The sequence below is a fragment of the Peromyscus californicus genome, unplaced genomic scaffold (assembly GCF_007827085.1).
Source record: "Peromyscus californicus insignis strain IS unplaced genomic scaffold, ASM782708v3 Scaffold_10__1_contigs__length_136768540, whole genome shotgun sequence".
Lineage (NCBI taxonomy): Eukaryota > Metazoa > Chordata > Mammalia > Rodentia > Cricetidae > Peromyscus > Peromyscus californicus.
Genome location: NW_026294391.1, coordinates 61,788,367 through 61,811,355, shown reverse-complemented (window position 1 = coordinate 61,811,355; position 22,989 = coordinate 61,788,367). Strand labels below are relative to the sequence as shown.

Below are 22,989 nucleotides of genomic sequence, written 5' to 3'. Positions count from 1 at the left end.
ACCCTTCCCATTTGCCTTTAAAAGGTTTTTACTTTTACTATGTGGGTGTGGATGTGCATACCACAGTGCACCAGTGTAGAGGTCAGAAGAAAACTCTACCATGTGGAGTTGAGTTTTTCCTTTTTCGTTTTTTTTTTTCACAAGACAGGGTTTCTCTTTGTAGCTTTGTCTGTCCTGGAACTTGCTTTGTAGACCAGGCTGGCCCCGAACTCATAAGATCTGCTTGCCTCCCAAGTGCTAGTATTAAAGGCACGTGCCTCCATGCTGGAACAATCTAATACTTCCTTGATTCCTAATAAAAAGGAACACAGTAAGAGCTTGGAAACGTTGCTTTCTGAAAGTAATTCCCCCCCCCCCAAAAAAAGTAATGGAGCAGATGCAGAAGTCAAGTCATATAGACCTGGGTTTGATGGCACACGCCTTTAATCCCAGCACTTGGGGGGCATAGGAAGGTGAATCTCTGAGTTTTGAGGTCAGCCTGGTGTACAGAGTGAGTTTCCAGGACAGTTAGGGGGTACAAAGAGAAACCCCACCTTGAAAAACCCAAACCAACCAAACAAGTCATAAAAACATGCTTTAAATGGTAGTTAACCACATTGTCACATCTTCATGATAATACATCACCACCATCATTATGGGACTGTTTTCACATTGCTTAAATGGCCAGATTCATTTTTAGTACTCTATATAAAGTGTCTGATAATTACTCATGTTTATTTGAAATGGTGGGAAGCTGTTAATACCTTTCAATGACACTAACTGCACACCACGAAGGCCATGATACTACAAACCGAGGAATGGAGTTCTTCCAAAGCTGCAATGGGAAAGAGTATATGCAACCGATTCCATACACATGAATGACTTTCTATGCTATAGGAAATCCAGGCAGAAGGAATGGAGATGTGTAAATAGGATTCTTGAAGGGAAAAAAACATTGACATGTTGCATGCGTTTAGTGTTCAGTCCTTCTGTTGGCCTCACTGTCTTCTGATGCACTGTTCCAGCATCTATAATGTTGTCTCTAAGTGACTGCATGGGGAGACTGCTGTGTTTGTAAGAGTTTTCATTTGGTGAATTAAGTTCAGGAATGATCTCATCAAAAGCCATTTTAGTGGGGTGGTGGTGGCTCATGCCTTTAATTCTAACACTGGAGAGGCAGAGGCAGATAGATATATCTCTGTGAGTTCGAGGCCAGCCTAGTCTACAGAGCGAGGTCCAGGATAACCAGGGCTATACAGTGAAACCCTGTCTCAAACAAACAAACAAAACTAAAATAAAAGCCATTTTAACCAGTGTACTGGCAAGAGTAAAATACAAAAAGTTAAGTTAGCTTGAGGTAGACTAGGTTTGAAGGGGCTCCCATACGTCACTTTATAACCTTCACTGGTTTGAAACTCACTGTTAGATCAGATTGGTTCCTACCCAGAGATCCACCTGCCTCTGTCTCTCAAGAGCTGGAATTGAAGATTGTTTGATCCCTTGCAGTTGGAAAGGTTGTGAGTTGCCTTACATGGATGCTGGGAACTAAGTCATTTCTCCAGCCCCATATCCTGTTGTTTTTCAATCAGTTCTAACTCTTTATCAAGAGGTTTGGGCTTCTCTTTCATTATTGATGGCTCTTTAGGTGGACCTATGACTCCTGACTACATTTTCTCCCCCATGATTTATTTTATTTGTGTGTGTGTGTGTGTGTGTGTGTGTGTGTGTGTGTGTGTGTGTGTGTGTATAAAAGAGTGCAGATGCCCTCAGGACAGAAGGGGTTGCCAGATCCCCTGGAACTGGAAATACAAGCAGGTGTGAGCCACTTGCATTGACTGCTAGAAACTGAATTCTTGAGTCCTCTGCAAAAGTAGTACAGGCACACACTTAAATCATTGACCCATATCTCCAGCCCCAACTATATTCTTATAAGCCGAGAGCAGGCTGTCCTTCTTCTGGTTGGACACTTTGATGCTGTGCTTGATTATAAGCCTTTGAAGGTGGTCATGTGGTTATAGTATGAAATAGGACAAGCACTGATCCAGATCTCTGAAGAATCTTCTTGAGCATCTAGTCTTAAAGCCACAATCCTATCACTTTAATTTTGTTTTGATCATGGTGTGTTTGCCTAATTTATAGCAAGCAGAAGAAAGGCAGGTTTTGTTTTATGTAAACATTGATATTTTAAATGTTATATACAGCTTGTGGTGAAGAGGTGATAATAAGAATACCCTTTTAGGGGCTGGAGAGATGGCTCAGAGGTTAAGAGCACTGGCTACTCTTCCAGAGGTCCTGAGTTCAATTCCCAGCACTCACATGGCAGCTCACAATCTGATGCCCTCTTCTGGTCTGCCAGCATACATGCAGACAAAGCACCTATATACATAAGAAAAAAAATAACACCCTTTTAGCTAAGCGGAGGTGTCACATGCCTTTAATCCCAGTACTCAGGAGACAAGCCTGCAGACCCTCACCACTAGTGCTGGCTCTGCTTTCGCTGGCTATTGGCATTTGCTGCTTGAGAAGCTATGACACAGCCCCACAAGTCTCAGCAGTGGACATTACTTTCAGCTGCACCTTTCTGAAGCTGGCAGTCTCTGGAGCTGCTTCTTGTTGTTATTGGTGGTTTCTGGAACTGCCAAGTCTGCTATGGATATTGTTTTCCCAGGTTGGGAAAACCTACTCTTCATATCCTTAGACCTAAAGCCTATATATTATAAATCTACATTTTTTTGACTAAATCTATGACCTATTTAAACCTACACTCTGTAGGACTACTTTATCTATAGGTCTACTTTATAAACCTCACCTAAGTCTTACTTACAGTCTATAGGACTACCTTAGTAAATATACTTATTTCTTATCATTCTATAGGACTACCTTAGCAAATAGTTATAGGAGTACCTTAGCAAATATCATGGCCATTTTTACTAGTTACAAGGCTTATTACTACATGTCTTAAGGAAATTCTATAAATCTATTAGATATCTAACTTAGCAAACATCTAAAGATTTCTTAATACCTAGAAGAGATTTAACATCTTTTAATAAGACAGAATAATTTTCTATTTATTTTTTTTATTTTTTATTTTTTTGGGTTTTCGAGACAGTGTTTCTCTGTGTAGCTTTGGAGCCTGTCCTGGAACTCACTCTGTAGCCCAGGCTGGCCTCGAACTCACAGAGATCCGCCTGCCTCTGCCTCCTGAGTGCTGGGATTAAAAGGTGTGCGCCACCACCGCCCGGCCAATTTTCTATTTCTTACTCTTAATTATTATCACTAGAACTAATTAGACTCTTAACAAGACAGGAAGTACGCAATTATTTTTTTTTTTTTTTTTTTTTTTTTTTTTTTTTTTTTTTTTTTTTTTTTTTTTTTTTTTTTTTTTTTTTTTTTTTTTTTTTTTTTTTTTTTTTTTTTTTTTTTTTTTTTTTTTTTTTTTTTTTTTTTTTTTTTTTTTTTTTTTTAATTTTTTTTTTTTTTTTTTTTTTTTTTTTTTTTTTTTTTTTTTTTTTTTTTTTTTTTTTTTTTTTTTTTTTTTTTTTTTTTTTGATTTTTTTTTTATTTTTTTTTTTTTTTTTTTTTTTTTTTTTTTTTTTTTTTTTTTTTTTTTTTTTTTTTTTTTTTTTTTTTTTTTTTTTTTTTTTTTTTTTTTTTTTTATTTTTTTTTTTTTTTTTTTTTTTTTTTTTTTTTTTTTTTTTTTTTTTTTTTTTTTTTTTTTTTTTTTTTTTTTTTTTTTTTTTTTTTTTTTTTTTTTTTTTTTTTTTTTTTTTTTTTTTTTTTTTTTTTTTTTTTTTTTTTTTTTTTTTTTTTTTTTTTTTTTTTTTTTTTTTTTTTTTTTTTTTTTTTTTTTTTTTTTTTTTTTTATTTTTTTTTTTTTTTTTTTTTTTTTTTTTTTTTTTTTTTTTTTTTTTTTTTTTTTTTTTTTTTTTTTTTTTTTTTTTTTTTTTTTTTTTTTTTTTTTTTTTTTTTTTTTTTTTTTTTTTTTTTTTTTTTTTTATTTTTTTTTTTTTTTTTTTTTTTTTTTTTTTTTTTTTTTTTTTTTTTTTTTTTTTTTTTATTTTTTTTTTTTTTTTTTTTTTTTTTTTTTTTTTTTTTTTTTTTTTTTTTTTTTTTTTTTTTTTTTTTATTTTTTTTTTTTTTTTTTTTTTTTTTTTTTTTTTTTTTTTTTTTTTTTTTTTTTTTTTTTTTTTTTTTTTTTTTTTTTTTTTTTTTTTTTTTTTTTTTTTTTTTTTTTTTTTTTTTTTTTTTTTTTTTTTTTTTTTTTTTTTTTTTTTTTTTTTTTTTTTTTTTTTTTTTTTTTTTTTTTTTTTTTTTTTTTTTTTTTTTTTTTTTTTTTTTTTTTTTTTTTTTTTTTTTTTTTTTTTTTTTTTTTTTTTTTTTTTTTTTTTTTTTTTTTTTTTTTTTTTTTTTTTTTTTTTTTTTTTTTTTTTTTTTTTTTTTTTTTTTTTTTTTTTTTTTTTTTTTACTTTTTTTTTATTTTTTTTTTTTTTTTTTTTTTTTTTTTTTTTTTTTTTTTTTTTTTTTTTTTTTTTTTTTTATTTTTTTTTTTTTCTTTTTTTTTTTTTTTTTTTTTTTTTTTTTTTTTTATTTTTTTTTTTTTTTTTTTTTTTTTTTTTTTTTTTTTTTTTTTTTTTTTTTTTTTTTTTTTTTTTTTTTTTTTTTTTTTTTTTTTTTTTTTTATTTTTTTTTTTTTTTTTTTTTTTTTTTTTTTTTTTTTTTTTTTTTTTTTTTTTTTTTTTTTTTTTTTTTTTTTTTTTTTTTTTTTTTTTTTTTTTTTTTTTTTTTTTTTTTTTTTTTTTTTTAATTTTTTTTTTTTTTTTTTTTTTTTTTTTTTTTTTTTTTTTTTTTTTTTTTTTTTTTATTTTTTTTTTTTTTTTTTTATTTTTTTTTTTTTTTTATTTTTTTTTTTTTTTATTTTTTTTTTTTTTTTTTTTTTTTTTTTTTTTTTTTTTTTTTTTTTTTTTTTTTTTTTTTTTTTTTTTTTTTTTTTTTTTTTTTTTTTTTTTTTTTTTTTTTTTTTTTTTTTTTTATTTTTTTTTTTTTTTTTTTTTTTTTTTTTTTTTTTTTTTTTTTTTTTTTTTTTTTTTTTTTTTTTTTTTTTTTTTTTTTTTTTTTTTTATTTTTTTTTTTTTTTTTTTTTTTTTTTTTTTTTTTTTTTTTTTTTTTTTTTTTTTTTTTTTTTTTTTTTTTTTTTTTTTTTATTTTTTTTTTTTTTTTTTTTTTTTTTTATTTTTTTTTTTTTTTTTTTTTTTTTTTTTTTTTTTTTTTTTTATTTTTTTTTTTTTTTTTTTTTTTTTTTTTTTTTTTTTTTTTTTTTTTTTTTTTTTTTTTTTTTTTTTTTTATTTTTTAAGTTCAGAGATTGTAGTCAGCTTTGATATTCTGAAAGTTCTTGTAAGTTTGAAGCAAGAGTCTATTGGCAATGGTTCTTTTAATGCAGTGATTTAGTGAGTACTGTTGCTATGGAGTTGTAACATTTGTTGCTAGAGACTGTAACATTTTTTGGAACAAACGCTACTCCCCAAAGTCACCTTTCTTTCATGCTGCACTGCCGAGCTCTCTCAGCCGTTCTGGAACCCAGCAGAAATTGCTCAGCTGCAGACTGTTTCTAACTAGAGGCTGTCTCTTTACCCAAATTCAGAACAGCTTCCCTGTGCCATAATTCAGACAAACGTTTCTGTTATAGCAAACCTTTCAGTTTGTTTTATGGAAAACCTCGCTTCAGGCTGAGGATGACATTCCTGTCAAACTTGCATTGATACTACATTTCCCAGAAAGCCCCTGGGGTACGCTAGCAAACTTTTCGGGTTCCGGTTCCCTTTACCGGGTTTCGTTTTTTGTAACAGATTTTTTTTTTCTTAAGCTTGCTTTAGAATGCCTGTGCCATTTTTTTAAAACAGGTATCTCTCTCTAATTAGATCTTTCACCTGACCCCAGTTCTGTTTGTCTCCACACTCAGGCTGCGGTTTATTGTCTGAGGCAAAACCCTTAGGACTTCACCGGGTTGGTGAGGCAAATAGAAAGCATTTGGTTCCGAAAGGTCCTTTCTCTGATAGAAAAGAGAGCTTCTCTCTCGGATAGATCCCTGTCCTGTCCCAGCCTGGCTCCTTCCCCAGATAGTGTCTCTGATGCAAAGCGCAGCTGCTAATGCAGCCACAGTTTGACTTCCCTGCCTCATCAGGCCCTTGTCTTGGGATTTTTCCCATCCAGGTGAAACTAATTTTTTCCTTACAGAAAAAGAAACTAAGAAAGTTCGTTCTGAAAGGCCTTTTTTTTTTTTTTTTAAGATTTATTTATTTATTATGTATACAGCATGTATCCCTGCAGGCCAGAAGAGGGCACCAGATCTCATTACAGATGGTTGTGAGCCACCATGTGGGTACTGGGAATTGAACTCAGGACCTCTGGAAGAGCAACCAGTGCTCTTAACCTGTGAGCCATCTCTCCAGCCCCCCTGAAAGGCCTTTTAGAGAGAGATTTTTTTTTCCCAAAAGAGAGAAAGATTACCATGCTTTCCCAAAACTTGCGTTCTCTACACTTTTTGGCTTCACGGCCAGGAGGAAACTAATTCTGAGGGTAAAATGTTGCACTGCTGACGGAGCAGAGGATTTTTCTTCCGTGCGCACCTGCTGCAGGGGAAATTTCTTTCCTCTGCTGCTTTTTTAGCATTTTAGCTGTCCCCAGGCCAAAAGCTTCCATAGGAATTCCTTTTCTACTGATAAGGTCAAAGAAGAGCTTTTGTCTGCCCATAAAGCTCAAAGAAGATAGATCCCCCCCCCCCCCCGTTTGCGTTCATAGCCCCCAAATTAGGCTTATCTTATCCTACTTTACCCTAAGCTTTTTCGTTTCTGTATTCCTAACTCTGAATTTCTTCTGCACTGTATTACCCTTTCTACCTTCATTTTTATAGATAGAAAAGAGAGAGAGCAGAGAGAGATCTATATACAGAGAAATCTAATGCTGCAGCCTTGCGGTATTTCACCACCTAACCTATACACCCAAGAATAAAATACCGATGCCTTAATTTTTCAATTCCTTATTGGCATGCCTACACTCACAGTGCCCCCTTCAATCCTTTCTCCAATGTCTAGGGTTATGGTTTTTTTTTTTTTATCTTTTCTTTGTCACTGTTCAGGCGCCATCTGTAAAGGACCAGCCCCCACCATTTTTTTTTCTTTTTTTTACCCCAGGGACTCTTGAGGAATGAGGGATAAGAGACTTAGTTAGAAATAGAGAGGGAGAGAAACAGAGAGAAACACAGGATAGACTCAGGTGGGCCTGGATCCTTATCCACCGGCCCAGAACTTGATTCCAAAGGTCAATTTATAACAATGCCAAGGGGTGGAGCAAAAGACCTCCCCCTTGCTAGTTACAGTCAAGTGTAGACCCTTACAAACACCTGGTACCCAGGCCCGTGGACCAATCAACCTCTTAGGCAGTCCTGCTGGGTACAGCCACTAGGAAACCTAGTGGGCTATATTTGTAGCTGTGTTATTGTGCCTGTGTAAAACACCTTATAGTATAATAAAGAACTGAATGGCCAATAGCAAGACAGGAGAAGGAATGGGCAGGGCTGGGGCATGCAGAGAGACTATATAGAAGGAGAAATCTGGGACAGAAAAATGAAGTAGCCAGCGAAGGAGGAGGACTCGAGGGGCTAGCCACCCAGCTACACAGCTAGCCACGGAGTAAGAAACAAAGAAAGGTATACAGGAATAGAAAAGGAAAGGCCCAGAAGCAAAAGGTAGACAGGATAATTTAACTTTAGGAAAAGCTGGCTAAAAACAAGCCAAGCTAAGGCGGGGCATTTATGAGTAAGAATAAGTCTCCATGAGTAATTTATTTGGGAGCTGCTCAGTGGCGGGCCCCCTAAAAGAGCAAAACCAAACAACAAAACTGCTTGTATACCTTTATTCTAGAACAGGGCACCAGATCCCACTATAGATGGTTGTGAGCCACCATGTGGTTGCTGAGAATTGAACTCAGGACCTCTGGAAGAGCAGCCAGTGCTCTTAACCACTGAGACATCTCTCCAGCCCAAATGTTTATTTCTTTGTGTAAATTTTCATGCTAGTTTTCTTCTTAAATTTTGATTGTGGATTTTTTGGGGAATGTATGCACAGTTTTGTTTCTTAGTTATTTAAAAATTAAAAATTTTAGTGTTACACTCAAAATGCTTTGCAATCCAGCTTTAGGAATTTATTTATTTTTGAGATACGTTTTCCTGTATCCCAGGTTGGTCTTAAACTCACCATGTAGCCAAGAATGATCTTGAACTTCTGGTCTTGCTTCTAGCTTCTGAGTATACCACTTTATCTAGTTTTATGGTCTTATGTGGTACTAGGTATGGCTTTGTGCATGCTAGGCAAGCAGTCTACCAACTAAGCTATCTCCTTAGCCTCTGAGATATTTTGAATCATCATCAAAGGGATTCCCTATATCTTCTAATTCTCCCTTTTCCCATCTCCTAGCAGTTGGTAATTTACTCTGTCTTTGGACTTGCCCATTTTGGATATATCATAGAGAACTTCAGTATTAACAATGTGTTGTGTTGGATCTGCCTTCTTTAGCATTGCCACTTGTAATGGTCATCCTTGTTTAGCATGAAACAGTATTTCATTCTGTTTATTGGAGTGTAGTGTTCCATGGATGATACCACATTTTATTTATGCATTTATCTGTTGATGTCTGTTTGGGTACTTTCTATTTTTTTTTTTAAATTATGAGTCATGTTACTATGAACAGTCACATTTTTTTGAAGGATTAGCATGTGGTTTCATTTCTCTTGGGTGTATTTCTGGAAGTAGGATTTCTGGCTCATTTTGTTACCCTGTGCTTAATTTTTTTCAGTGCTGCGGAACAAACCCAGGGCCTTGTATGTAGCAGGCCAGTTTTTTCCACAGTGCCTGTACCATTTTGCATTCCTTTTTGTTTTTTGGGATGAGATCTCATAGACCAGGCTGGCCTTGAACTCCTTATTTAACAGGGAGTTCCTTGAGCTCCTGATCCTCCTACACCTCTCCAGTGCTGGGATCACTTTGCCCAATTGGTGTTATGCTCAGGATCCAAACCAGAGCTTCATACTTGCTAGGCAAGCACCTCACCAGCCGAGCTACATCCCAGTCCTGTTTACAGGCAGCAGTGTATATGGACTTGCCAGAAATATTTTTGTTTGAAAAGTTATTTTATCCATTTTATTGAGTATCAATGGTTTGTTTCTTTTTTGTTTTTGTTTGGTTTCTTTTTTTGTCTTTCGTTTTTTCAAGACAGGGTTTCTATTTGTAGCTCTGGCTGTCCTTGTACTCACAGAGATTTGCCTGTCTGCGCCTCCCAAGTGCTAGGATTTAAAGGCATGCACCACCACTGCCTGACTTCGAATGGTTTCTTTTCTTTTTTCTTTTTTTTTTTAAGATTTATTTATGTATTATGTATACAGTGTTCTGCCTACATGCATGCTTGCAGGCCAGAAGAGGGCACCAGATCTCATTACAGATGGTTGTGAGCCACCATGTGGTTGTTGGGAATTGAACTCAGGACCTCTGGAAGAGCAGCCAGTGCTCTTAACCGCTGAGCCATCTCTCCAGCCCCGAATGGTTTCTTATGTGGTTTTGATTTGCATTTACATTTGTACATTTTCTTTGGAGAACTTCATATTAAAGTTATTTGCCAGTTTTTCAAATAAAAAATTTAAAGATTTGCTTACGCGCGCGTGCGTGTGTGTGTGTGTGTGTGTGTGTGTGTGTGTGTGTGTGTGTGAGAGAGAGAGAGAGAGAGAGAGAGAGAGAGAGAGAGAGAGAGAGAATGTATGCCACATGTGTGTCAGTACCCTAAGAAACCAGCTTCCTGATGTGGGTGCTTGGAGCTGAAATGGGATCCCCTGGAAGAACAGCAGGTACTCTTAACCCTGAGCCATCTCCTTAGTCTCTCAACCTATTTTTATACTTACTTACTTGTTTATTCACTTATTTATGTGTGTGTACCAGAGAGCACACGTAGAGGTCAGAGGACAACTTTTAGGAGCCATTTCTCTTCTGGTGATGGACCTCAGGTCCTCAGGCTTGGTGGCAAACACCTTTACTTGCTCATCTATCTTTCTGTCCCAGAAGGGGGTTTTAAAAACATATTTAGGGCTGGAGAGATGGTTCAGTGGTTTCGAGCACTGATGGCTTGTAGAGGACCTGGGTTTCATTCCTCCATATGATGCTCACAACCATATGCAGCTCCAGTTCCAGGGGGTCCAATGCCCTCTTCTGGCCTCTGTGGGCCCCGGGCACACGTGTGCACAGACATATGTACAGGAAAAAATACCCATCCACATAGAATACTAAAGTAGTAATAATTTAAAAATATATTCATTTAGTAAGTACACTTGCATGAGTGCTCCCCCTCCTCCCTCCTGCTCCTCCCCCCATGTGTGTGTCCTCATGGGTGTCCCCTAGTATGTATGGAGTTTAGAGGACACCTTTTGAACACTGGCTCTCTTCTTCACTCATGTGGGTTCTCCTTTGCCCCAAGTCCCTTTACCTATTGAACCATCCTGCTTGCTGCTTTCCTTTTTACTCTTATGGAGTCGTTGGAGAAGCAGCGAGGTTTGCTTTGCTTTAGAGGTCAGATAGAATTTGTCAGTAAGTCTTTCTGGCCATGCCTAAGCTTTTCTTTGTTGGAGACTATTATTGCTTCAATCTCACTTGCTCTTTAAATTGTGTTTTCTTGATTTACTTTTGGTAGCCATATGTGTCTAGGAATCTATTCATTACTTCTAGGTTTCCCATCTATTTGGAATGTAAATTTTCAAAATATTTCCTAAGCCTCCTCTGAATTTAATTTCTAATTTCAGTCTTTTGTTTACTTTGTCTATGGGTTTGATTTTTTTTTTTTTTTTTTTGGTTTTTCAAGACAGGGTTTCTCTGTGTAGCTTTTGCACCTTTCCTGGAACTCACTTTGTAGATCAAGCTGGCCTCGAACTCACAGAGATCCGCTGGCTCTGCCTCCCGAGTGCTGGGATTAAAGGCGTGTGCCACCACTGCCCGGTGGGTTTGTTGATTTTTATCTTTCTACGGAATCATTTCTGGTGGTTTTTTGTGTTTATGTGCAGTTTGTCTGCATATATGTTTGTATACCACATATATGCCTGATGTCTGGGGAGGCCAGAAGAAGATGGAGGATCCCTTGGAACTGGAGGATTGAACCTGGGTCCTCTGGAAGAACAGCCAATCCTATTTACCACCGAGCCATTTCTCCAGCCTCAACTTTTTTTTCATTTTTTTATTAATTAAATTTATTTATTTTACATCTCGGCTGCATTTTCCCCTCCCTCCTATTTTCTCCCCCACCTCCCTTCTGTCCCCCCTCAATTTAATCCTGTTTCTGTTGGGTTTCAACAAAGCATGACATATCAAGTTGAGGTAGGACTAAGCTCCTCCCCTTGTATTAAGGCTGGGCAAGGCAACCCAGTATGAGGAGTAGGGTCCGAAGAGCCAGCCAAAGCTTATGAAACTGGTCCCACTGCTAGGAGTCCCACAAGTCGACCAAGCTACACAACTGTCACACATATGTAGAGGGCCTAGGTTGGTTCCATACAGGCTCCAGACTCTGTGGGCTCCTTTGAGCCCAGGTTAGTTGTTTCTGTGGGTTCTCTTGTGATTTCCTTCACACACACACACACACACACACACACACACACAACACACACCCACACACCCACACACACCACCCATGGTTCATATAATCTTTCCTCCCTTTCTTCAGCAGGATTTCCCTAGCTCTGCTGAATGCTTGGCTGATGTTGGTCTCTGCATCTGTTTGTGTCAGTTACTGTATGAAGCATCCCTGATGACTATTGAGCCAGGCACCAATCTATGAATATAGCAGGATATCATTAGGCATCATTATTTTCTTATCCCATCTGGGTCCTGGCACTTCTGGCAGTGTCAGGGGTGGGCTCACTCTCATGGTATGGGTCTAAGGCTGGACCAGTCATTGGTTGGCCACTCCCACAATCTTGGCACCACCCTTAGCCAACTACCTCCCCTTCCCCATAGGCAGGACAGATTATATGTCAAAGGTTGAGTTCCAGCCTCAACTTTTTATTATTTTTTTTCATTAATTATTATTTTTTGGGTTTTTGAGACAGGGTTTCTCTGTGTAGCTTTGGTGCCTGTCCTAGAACTCGCTCTGTAGACTAGGCTGGCCTAGAACTCTGAGATCTGCCTGCCTCTGCCTCCCGAGTGCTGGGATTAAAGACGTGCGCCACCACTGCCAGCTCATTAATTTTTTTTATTGAGTCAGGTTCTTAGTATCTCAGGCTTGCTTCATACTTGCTATGCAGCTAAGGATGATCTTAAATTTCTGGTGCTCTTGCCTCTAGCGCCAGAGGGATGGGATTATAAGCACATGTTAACCATTCCTAGTTTATCTGTTTTCTGGGGATCAAAGCTATGAATTTGTGCGTGCTAGTAAAGTATTCTACAAGCTGAGTACACCGCCTTCCCCCAAATCCTTGTTTCATGATTCTTTGTATTAGTTTTTTTAATCTCCATTTCATTAATTTCTCTTTTGAAAAAGGATATTTACTTATTTACAGTTTTTATTTTATGTTTATGAGTATTTGCCTGGATGTATGTATATGCATCACATACTTGCATGGTGCTTTCAGAAGCCAGGAGAGGGCATTGGATTTCCTGAAACTGGAGTTTACTGGTGTTTATGATGTGAATGCTGGAATTTTATCCAGGTGCTCTGCAAGAACAGCCAGTGCCCTTAAAGACTGAATTGTTCTTCCAACCCTCTTTTAATGTGTGTGTGTGTGTGTGTGTGTATGTATGTATGTATGTATGTATGTATGTATATGCACATGAGTGTGGGATTTAGAGGCAGTTTTGCTGTCCAATGTGGGTGTTGAGAGCTGAACTTTGGTCCTGAAAAAGCAGTGTGAGCGATTTATTTCTTCAGCCCCTTCAATTCATTAATTTCTGCTTTAGTCTTTCTCTTTTATTGATGGTATCTTTTGACACAATTGTTTTGAAGTTTGATGAAGTCAGGATTTGTTTATTTTCTGTCTTGCTTTTAAGTTTATAAAATCTTCCTTTAAAAAAGATTTGTGTATTGTGAATGTCTATTACTTGTCTTTGATGTTCATGACTGTGTGCACACAGAGGCCAGAAAAGGTTATTGATATCCTTTTCTATTCCTTTGAGGCAGGACTTCTCTGAACCTGGAGCTTGTGTTTTCTAGGCTGGATGTTACCTGACCTCATGGAGCTTTCTGTTGCTGGCTCCCTTGGGGCTGCAGTTGCTTGTTAACATGGGTGCTGGGATATGGACTCTGGTCCTCATGATTGCACAAGTGCTTTTCATTGCCGAATCATCATCTCTCCAGCCTTGAAAATCTTCATTTTTTAAAAGAAAAGATTAAATGTTTAACTTCTACCTTTAAGCTTTGAACTCCTTATCAGTTTATTTCTATCATTTGTTTGTTTGTTTGTTTTGTGTAGCTCTGGCTGTCCTAGAACTCACTTTGTAGATCAGGCTGGCCCTGAACTCACAGCAATCGGCCTTCCTCTGTCTCTGGAGTGCTGGGATTAAAGGTGTTTGCCACCATGTAAGGGAACACTATTCAGTTATTAAACAGCTTAACAGTTTATGCTGTAAATGATTAGTTATTGGTTGCTTAAAAGTCTTCATTCTTTTAAGTCTTGTTCTGTAATTTTTTCATCTTAGCATCAGTGCATTATACAACTACTCTATACCAAGCAGAAGATAGACTAATTAAAAACTAATGAGACAGTCAAGGCAGTAAGAAAATAGACTTGATAAGTTACTGATTTTCTTGTGTAAAGGCAGAAAAATGTTACATATTTTGCACGTTGGTCTGTTTAAGCTTTCTTGAAAAGGTGATCCACCAGTGTTTTGGTTTCAGAGGCCTTTACAGATATAGCCTATGGATAAGAAAATAGTTACAAGAGTTAGTAATGATAATGAGAAGATATTTACAAGGGCCAGCTAGACGTTGTGAAATAAAGGTAGATGAATTTTTGTTTCTTTTTTTTTTTTAAGATTTATTTATTATGTGTACAGTGTTCTGTCTGTATGTATGCCTGCAAGCCAGAAGAGGGCACCAGATCTCATTGCAGATGGTTGTCAGCCACCATGTGGGTGCTGGGAATTGAACTCAGGACCTTTGGAAGAGCAGCCAGTGTTCTTAACCGCTGAGCCATCTCTCTAGCCCGTTTGTTTGTTTTTCTAGACAGGATTTCCCAGTGTAGTTCTGGCTATCCTGGAACTTACATTGTAGTCCAGGCTAGCCTCAAAACTCAAGAGATCTGCCTGCCTCTGCTTTCTGAGTGCTGGGATCAAAGGTGTGCACTCTGCCTAGCAAAAGGTGCATAAAATTTAAACATGAGTATCTTTTTGCCTTTTATTGCCTCAGTTTTTCTTTTAAAAGTCATTTGAGGTTGTAAACTTGCTTTTTCTTAAAAAAAAAAGTGATAGGTTTTTGTTCTTTGTTATTTTTGGAAGTGCTGGGAATTAAACTTTTGAGGCCTTGTGCATGCAAGGTAAATATTTTTGATGCTGATCTCCATTCCCAGTGCCTTGTGATAAGCTTTATTTTGTGTTAAATTATTTTAAAATGTAACTTATACTAAACATACCATATTAAGCACATTGAAAGATTTTGGTATTTTGGAAATGTTTAGTGAATAGTATGAGCATTTTTCCTTAAGTGATATTTATTAGCCTGTCCATGGTTGTATGGGTAGATTGTGTTATTTTGTTTGTTTGTTTATTTTCAAGATAGGGTTTCTCTGTGTTGCCTTGGCTGTCCTAGAACTCACTTTGTAGACCAGGCTGGCCTAGTACTCACTCTGTAGACCAGGCTGGCCTAGAACTCATAGAGATCCACCTGTCTCTGCCTCCTGAGTGCTGGGATTAAAGGCATGTGCCACCACTGCCTGGCTGTTATTCATATTTTTATATCCTCAGCAAAATAAAATTCATTACCTTAATTTTTGACTTTGAGCTTGTATATTCTCATAAGACTATAGGATAAGCTTCACTGTTAGAGATTTATGTTTATTATAAGGACATTGTTAAATTTTTGTTTTGATAGTGAAAGCAAGTTGAATACATTGGTGCAGAAGCTTCATGACTTCCTAGCACATTCATCAGAAGAATCTGAGGAAACGTGTTCTTCTCCACGACTTGTAATGAACCAAAGCACAGGTAAGTCAAAAAGGACTTTGCTATATCTAGTCCTTTTTCAATTATTTCTATTCATGTATTTTATTTTATTTTTTTTTTGAGACAGGGATTCTCTGTAGCTTTGCGCCTTTCCTGGATCTCGCTCTGTAGACCAGGCTGGCCTTGAACTCACAGAGATCCGCCTGGCTCTGCCTCCCGAGTGCTGGGATTAAAGGCGTGTGCCACCACTGCCCAGCTCTATTCATGTATTTTAAATAGTTCCTTATATTTTTATTTATGTCTATGATGTGTGTGAGGCTGCATGAGTTTATGTTTTTGTGCACCAAATGTATGCAGGTGTCTAGAGAGGACTGGATTCCTCTGTAATATAATTCCAGTTTCCCTGGAACTGGAGTTATAGGTGGTTGTGAGCCACTTGATGAGGGTGCTAGGAACCGACTCGGAGTCCTCTGCAAGAGCAGTAAGCATTCCTTTTTTTTTTTTTGGTTTTTTCGAGACAGGGTTTCTCTGTGTAGCTTTGCGCCTTTCCTGGATCTCGCTCTGTAGACCAGGCTGGCCTCGAACTCACAGAGATCCGAACTCACAGAGATCCGCCTGTCTCTGCCTCCCGAGTGCTGGGATTAAAGGCGTGCGCCACCACCGCCCGGCGCAATAAGCATTCTTAATTGCTGAGTTACCTCTCCAGCCCGACATTTATTTATTTTTGTGTGGAGTAGCTACTTAATTTGTAGAAAATTCGACTTGCAAATTTGTAGAAGTCCTTATTGGATATGTTTGCTAACATCTGCTGTAAGATTTTAATTTTGGAAGGAAAAGTGTGAATTTGTAAACTGATGATGTTTAGAGTGTTTTATATATAATGGAAGTTGCTGGTGGAGGAGGTCATGAGTAGATAAGTATTAGGAGAGAGAGGAGCTGTGTAGGTTTCAGGTGGTGGAACTCGGGGCGTTAAGCATGCTAGGCAAGTGCTCTGTATAACTGTATCCCTAATGAAGTATAGGAATACTTTATTATAACAGTTACTTGTGTATGAGAATTTAAATCATTGTGCTGTTAAATAATATCACTCAATGAAGTTTGGAATGGTGTCCCACACCTAAAATTTCAGTGCTCAGTAGGCAAGTAGGCTTCCAGGCCAGTATGGATTACATAGTAAGTTTTTGGTCCAGCCTGGTTACAGTCACTCATATTTTTTATTGTTTCTAAAACAACAACAACAAAACACCGAAATGGATTTGGTGAATTTATTGTTATAAAATAAGTTGACATTTGTTCTCTTTACTCCTTTTAAGAATTTTTTTTTCCGAGACAGGATTTCTCTGTGTAGCTCTGGCTGTTCTGGAACTCACTCTATAGACCAGACTGCCCTCAAACTCACAGAGATCCACCTGCCTCTGCCTCCTGAGTGTTGAGATTTAAAGGTGTGCGCCACCACCACTTGGCTAAGAAATTTTTTTTCTGTTTTGTTTTTTTTTTTTTTTTTCCAAGACAGAGTTTCTCTGTGGAGCTTTGGAGCCTATCCTAGAACTCGATCTGTAGAAGACCAGGCTGGCCTCAAACTCACTGAGATCCACTAAGAAATGTTTTTGAGATAGGATGTTGCTATATATCCCGGGCTGTCTTTAAACTTGTGGTCATCCTGCCTAAGCCTCTTGAATGCTGAGATTACCATACTAAACTAGGGGTTGGGAATTTAGCTCAGTGGTAGAGCACTTGAAGCCCTGGGTTCGGTCATCAGTTCCGGGGGGGGGGGGGGGGGGTAAAAAAAGGGAAAAAATAGCCTATATCCAGGGCTGGGGGGATGGCTTATCAGTTGGGAGCATTGACATGACAGTTCACCACTGCCTATAACTCTAGCTCCAGGGGTTCTGACACCCTCACACAGATATGAATGCAGGCAAAATACCATTTGCACATAAAACTAAAAAAAAAATAACCTATATCCTATCATGATTACTGGCTTAGGTAAAATTACTTATAGCAAGCACAACACAAAAGCTCATTCATGTATATACATGTATACATCATGGAAAATAACAAGATCATAGTGAAAAGGTCAATTCTATGTTCAGTTAAGAGTATTATAAGTCACTGCTAAGCATTTTCTAAAAACTGAGACCGTCAACCCACAGATTTAAGAGGTTCTGATAGGATTCAGAGAAACACAGGAATTCCTACACTAGGGCCAGCCAGATTGCTGAATGAATAAAAGCTATTGCTGGGAAAGTCTGATAGTTTGATCCCTGGAACTCACATGACGTTGGAGGGGAAAACCAGTTCCACAGAGTTGCCTTCTGACCTTCATGTATATGTGTTCCATGGCATATGTATCCACATCCCCACCCCACAAACACATTTTTTTAAAAAGGGAAACTATAGTTAGTCTTTATCAGACTATTTTTAAGCACATCTTTCCCGGTTTTTCGAGACAGGGTTTCTTTGTATATCCTTGGCTGTCGCTTTGTAGACTAGGCTGACCTCAGACTCACGGAGATCTTCTTGCCTCTGCCTCAAGAAAAGGCGTGTGCAACTGCTACCATTGCCCCCCCCCCCCCATACATGTTTTTATGAGACAGGGTCTCATTGCGCAACTCTGAATTCTGACTGGTCTGGTGCTTGCTATGTAGACTAGGCTGGCTTTGAACTAATATTTGCCTCTTGAGCTTTGAGACTAAAGGCATGGGCCATCAGCCCACAATCATACTTTTTTAAAGAGCGAAATTCTCAGAAGTCTCGTAATGTTTCCAGAAGAAAAATATTACTTCCAAAGGACCAGCAGTAATACTATAGTCCTCTTCCCAGATGACCGTGGCTTGTGTGTCAAGGTGACAAAATAAATAAATAAATAAATAAACAAATAAATAAATAAATAAGAATCTACCTAGTAGAATATGCTTCTGTGAATTTTATCACAAGGCAAGTGGTTTCGTTTGTCCCTTTATTAATGATGTTGTTGGATTATTTGGTTGTGTTGGTTATATTTGTGCTTGGTTGATTACTATAAAGTTAGGATTTATTCTTTTATAACTAATAATGAGATAAGGTAGATTTTGAGATGATTCTATCATCAGATTTTAACTTAATGTGTTCTCTATTCCAAATGATTATGTTAGGTGGCTCAGACGACCCATATTTGTCATCTCACAGCTATTGTAAGTCAGAAATCGGGTGGCCTTTGCTTAGCTTTCCTTGGGCTATCACAAGGCCAAGTCAGGGTGTCAGTAGCACATATGGTAGCTCCGTGGAAGATTCCGTCCCCAGATTCCTTTAAGGTTTTGGCAGAATTCAGTTCCCTGTGGTCATAAAAATGAGACTCCTATTTTCCGTCCCGTTGGCCAGGCTCCGTACTGTAGGCTCCTTTCCCCTGCCTGCATGGCCTGTCTCATAACCCCTTCTTTCGGCAAGATGAGCACAGCACATGGTGTCTTCGTCATGCCTTGAATCTTTCTCCCTCTTGTGGGTTGATTCTCTTGCTCTTTGCTAACAGGTAGATTCTTAAAAGACAGGCTCGTGCCATGTAACCCTAGCTGGTCTGGAACCTGCTATGTAGACCAGACTGTCCTAGAACTCAGGCCGAGTGCTACCATGACCACCTGGTCTGAAATTTTCGGTTTCTAAGGTTTCTCGTGATTATTATTATTACTATTCCTGACAATCTCTCATGTTTAAGGTTAACAGTACCAACTTACCAACACAGCTGTGGCAGTGAAGCCTAATTACAGATTCAGGGAACTGAGGTTGTGGAATCTTGTTGGCCGTTCCTACAAAGTCTGTGTATCACAAGGTCTGTTCATTGCCTGATAATTTATTGCTGCATTATTAGTTACAATATTACTAAGGGAGGGCTTTATGATTTATCATCTATGCATTTACTATGTATATACTAATTCTCTATTTCCTATGAATATTGTTACTATCATTTATTTTAAAAACTTTTGATCACATTTATTTAGTTGTTGTATATGTACGTGCCACAGCATACCTGTCAAGGTCAGAGAACAACCTTCTCCTCCTAGTCCTTGGAACCTCAGGGATTGAACTCAGGTCATCAGGCTTGGCAGCAAGTGCCTTTGCCCACTGAGCCATGTCACCAATCCTTGTTTGTTTTTTTTCTTCTTTTGACACTTGAGTTGTACAAATTTCATGCTATCTGGATGCTTCCTTTGACTGTTTTTTTCAAACAAGTACTGATCATTTCTTGGGTGCGTGGATGTGTTTTTGTTTTTTTTTTTGTCTCCATAAGCTGTTAAGGCTAACAAGTATCAGTGTGCCTGTTGTGCTCGTTGTCACCAGGAAGGCCTTGCTGGCTTCTACAGGGAAAGCTAGTGTACGCGTGTTAAATGTTTATGAGTTGACGGCAGCACTCGGAATTTGACACCACACTTCCCCAGTCTTCTCCTTTTTGTATTTAGAGCTTTTTTTCTTGTAACAGAAAGAAATTGGGCCCCTCTCATCTTCAGTTTTAACACTCATTTGCCCAGTCTTCTTTGTACTCCTATAGTTTCATTACAGTTGCTAATCACAGAAAAGAAATGTAATCAGCGTTTAGTATTTGTTTGAAATTATCCATCCAGTTTTATTTTAAGATAAGGGCTCTCTAGATAGTCCTTGTTGTCAAATGAACTTACTGTGTAGACCAGGCTGGCCTTGAACTAAGATCTTCTGCCTCTACATAACGAATTGCTAGGATTAAAGGCATGTACCACCACTCTAGATTTTTACTGAGACAAGCTCTCCCCTAGCCTAGGCTCGTTTGAATTAGTAAGCAGTCTTCTGCTTCATTTTCTTAAAATGCTGGGATTATAGGCATGAACCACCATGCTGAACTCTTTATTCATTTAATCGATATATTTGGAGACAGGGAGGGTCTCTAATTACAGACTTGAACTACAGTACCCAGCTAATTCCTTATTTTTAGAATGAGGTTTATTGCCAGAGTCCTGTGTTCATTAGGTGCTTGAGTTGGGCACATTAAGAGTCTACTTCTCATGCCATGCGGCGGTGGTGGCGCACGCCTTCAATCTCAGCACTTGGGAGGCAGAGGCAGGCGGTTCTCTGTGAGTTCGAGGCCAGCCTGGTCTACAGAGCAAATTCTAGGAAAGGCGCAAAGCTACACAGAGAAACCCTGTCTCGAAAAACACTACTTCTAGTGGCAGAGTGTGGCTTTAGTTGAATGAATCATATTGTGCACAAATATGCAATACTATATGTACTGTGGGCAGCACAAATAAGGAGTTAGATAAGTAGTGGCAGTAATGGAAGGAGAGTCAAAGTGTAGAAGGAGGAAATGACACTGGCCAAAATACCCATTTGTCAAAGCCTCTCTGCCTCAGGAAAGGCCCCGTTAGCTTTTTGTAGCTGTTAAGACTTAAAAACCAGTGGTCTGGGGCTGGAGAGATGGCTCCCTGGCTGCTCTTCTAGAGGACCTGACTGAGTTCAATTCCCAGCAGCCACATGGTGGCTCACGACCATCTATAATGAGATCTGGTGCCCTCTTCTGGCATTCAGGTGTACATGCAGGCAGAGCACTATACATAATAAATAAACCCTTAAAAAAAACTCAAAAAGCCCCCCCCCCCCAAACTGGTGGTCTAATTGGATGCAGTGTCAAAGAAAAACTTCAAGACTATAAGTAATTATAAAGTGAGCTAGAAGATCTCATCTTGGTTAGAGCTACCAAATGGGAGCTCAAATTTTTGGACAAAATGAAACCCTCAAGCAGAAAAAAAAAAAAAACAAAAACCTACTCATACAGTCTTTTGACTGAATTGCCTAAGTGTATTCTGGATTCTAGGCAGTGGGGGTGGGACCGTGAAAGGACAGAACAAAAACTCTGCTGCCTTCTTTGTATAGGTTAGGGTTAGATTTCAGGTGAGTTCACTGTTTTCTGCCATACAGTTAGCAACTCTTTTCGGGAACATAGCAGAAGTATCTTGACTGACTATTTCACAGTGTCCAGTATCCAATTTCAGATACTAGATAGACCAAAAGAGGAAATGTCACTCATTCATGCAAGGAAAGGGGATCACTAGAAGGTCTGTGTGGAAATGAATAGACAAGTACTGGAACTATGTTCAACTATCAAAAGGCAGGTATACTTAGGAAGAACGGACTGATAAGGAAGCCCAATAAGAAAAAAACTGTAAGAAGAAAACCAATTTGAAATTCTGCAGCTGAAGAACAACAACATAATATTTTACAGGACACTAGAGATGGTGGTGAATTTGTTGGTAGATTAATAGTAATTATTCACCCTGTAATAAATACTTAAAACTATACAGAACAACTTGGTCATCATATTTTTTCTTCAAAAGACAACTGTACAAGTGGATAGTTTTCATATACAGAATAAGAATGTAGGTTGGCAGTACAGTGTAGGGGTAGAGTGCTTGCCCTGGGTTCAAGACCCAGCCTGGGAGGGTGGGCAATGACATCGGCAGAGGGTAGCCAGCCACGAGTGGTGGGGGAATGAAATCAAAAGCTCTTGGGAGGCAGGGGCAGGAAGTTCTTTTGTTTGTTTGTTTATTTTTATTCTTGAGAATGGGTCTCTTGTAGCTCAGGCTTGAACTTCCTGTGTAGTGGAGGGTGACCCTGGACTCATCTCCATTTTCCATGTGTTGAAATTACAGATGTGTGCTGTATGCGTGACTGAGGAAAGAAGATGGCTGCATAGGGTATCTCTTAAAAAACAACAACAGCCGGGCGGTGGTGGCGCACGCCTTTAATCCCAGCACTCGGGAGGCAGAGCCAGGCGGATCTCTGAGTTTGAGGCCAGCCTGGTCTACAGAGCCAGATCCAGGAATGGCGCAAAGCTACACAGAGAAACCCTGTCTCGAAAAACAAAACAAACAAACAAACAAAAAAACAACAACAAAGAATAGGAATGTTTAGTTAATAGACAGCTCAGACATTCTTAGCCTTGTGCTTTTCTGTTATCACAATACTAATATTATAAATATTTTTGTTATATTTTTACCTATAAATATATCAGGGTTTTACATTTTTTTCTAAATTAGGTTTAATTCTTTTTTAAAATATGAATGTTTTCTGTGCATGTATATATGTGCACCACTTGCATGCCTGGTGCCCATGGAGGTCAGAAGAGAGTATTAGATCTCTTGGAACTGGAGATATAGATGGTTGTGAAACCACCATGTGGGTGCTGGAAATCAAACCCAGGTCCTCTTGAAAAGCAACAAATGTGTTTAACTGCTGAGCCATCTCTCTTAGCCCCCTACCCCTACCCCCAGTTAAGGTCGGGCATCTGGCTGTGCTGCACGGGCTATTGTTTGAACCTCCAGTCTCCCAAGTATGACATTCTCTGCTTAGTTTGCACATAAAAATCTTGTTTTGAAATGTTTAGGAACTCACTTGACATTTCTATGTGGAATTTGTATTCTGTAAGCTTGTTGAAGTTACTTATTAGTTCTAGTAATTCTTTTTCCATGTTTTTATGGATCCTTTGGGATATTGTACTTAAGACTGCCTTACTATGCAGACTAAGCTAACCTTGAACTTACAGAGATCCCCCTCCCTCAGGCTCCCAAGTGCTGCTGTTAGAGGCTTGTGTTACACCCCAAATCCTCTTCCACGTTCTCTTAATTTTTCAGGAGCCTATTTCATTAGTCTGTTTGCCTGTTACATTTCTCTCTAGTTTTTGGTGTATGGTTCATACAATTCCTTTATAATCTTTTTATTTTGTTAAGGTTGGCAATAATAATTTTCTCTTTTATTTCTTAGTCTACCTTAAGGTTTATTCCATTTTTTTTAAACAATTACTTCTTGGTGTCTTAAATTTTCTTTTCTATTCC

At 37.5% G+C, this 22,989-nt stretch overlaps 1 protein-coding gene across 8 annotated transcripts in view; it reads left to right on the top strand.

Moving 5' to 3' along the window:
- The window catches only part of Atrx (ATRX chromatin remodeler), a 188,969-nt gene that overhangs the window by 37,290 nt on the left and 128,690 nt on the right, over window positions 1-22,989 (top strand). For 7 of the 8 annotated variants that reach the window (XM_052734627.1, XM_052734580.1, XM_052734576.1 and 4 more), the window contains one exon: window positions 15,087-15,199. In XM_052734627.1, coding sequence (XP_052590587.1) covers window positions 15,087-15,199 — 113 coding nt within the window. Of the gene's footprint in view, window positions 1-13,491; window positions 13,578-15,086; window positions 15,200-22,989 lie in introns of those variants that run through there. The other variant, XM_052734617.1, reaches the window with a different exon arrangement.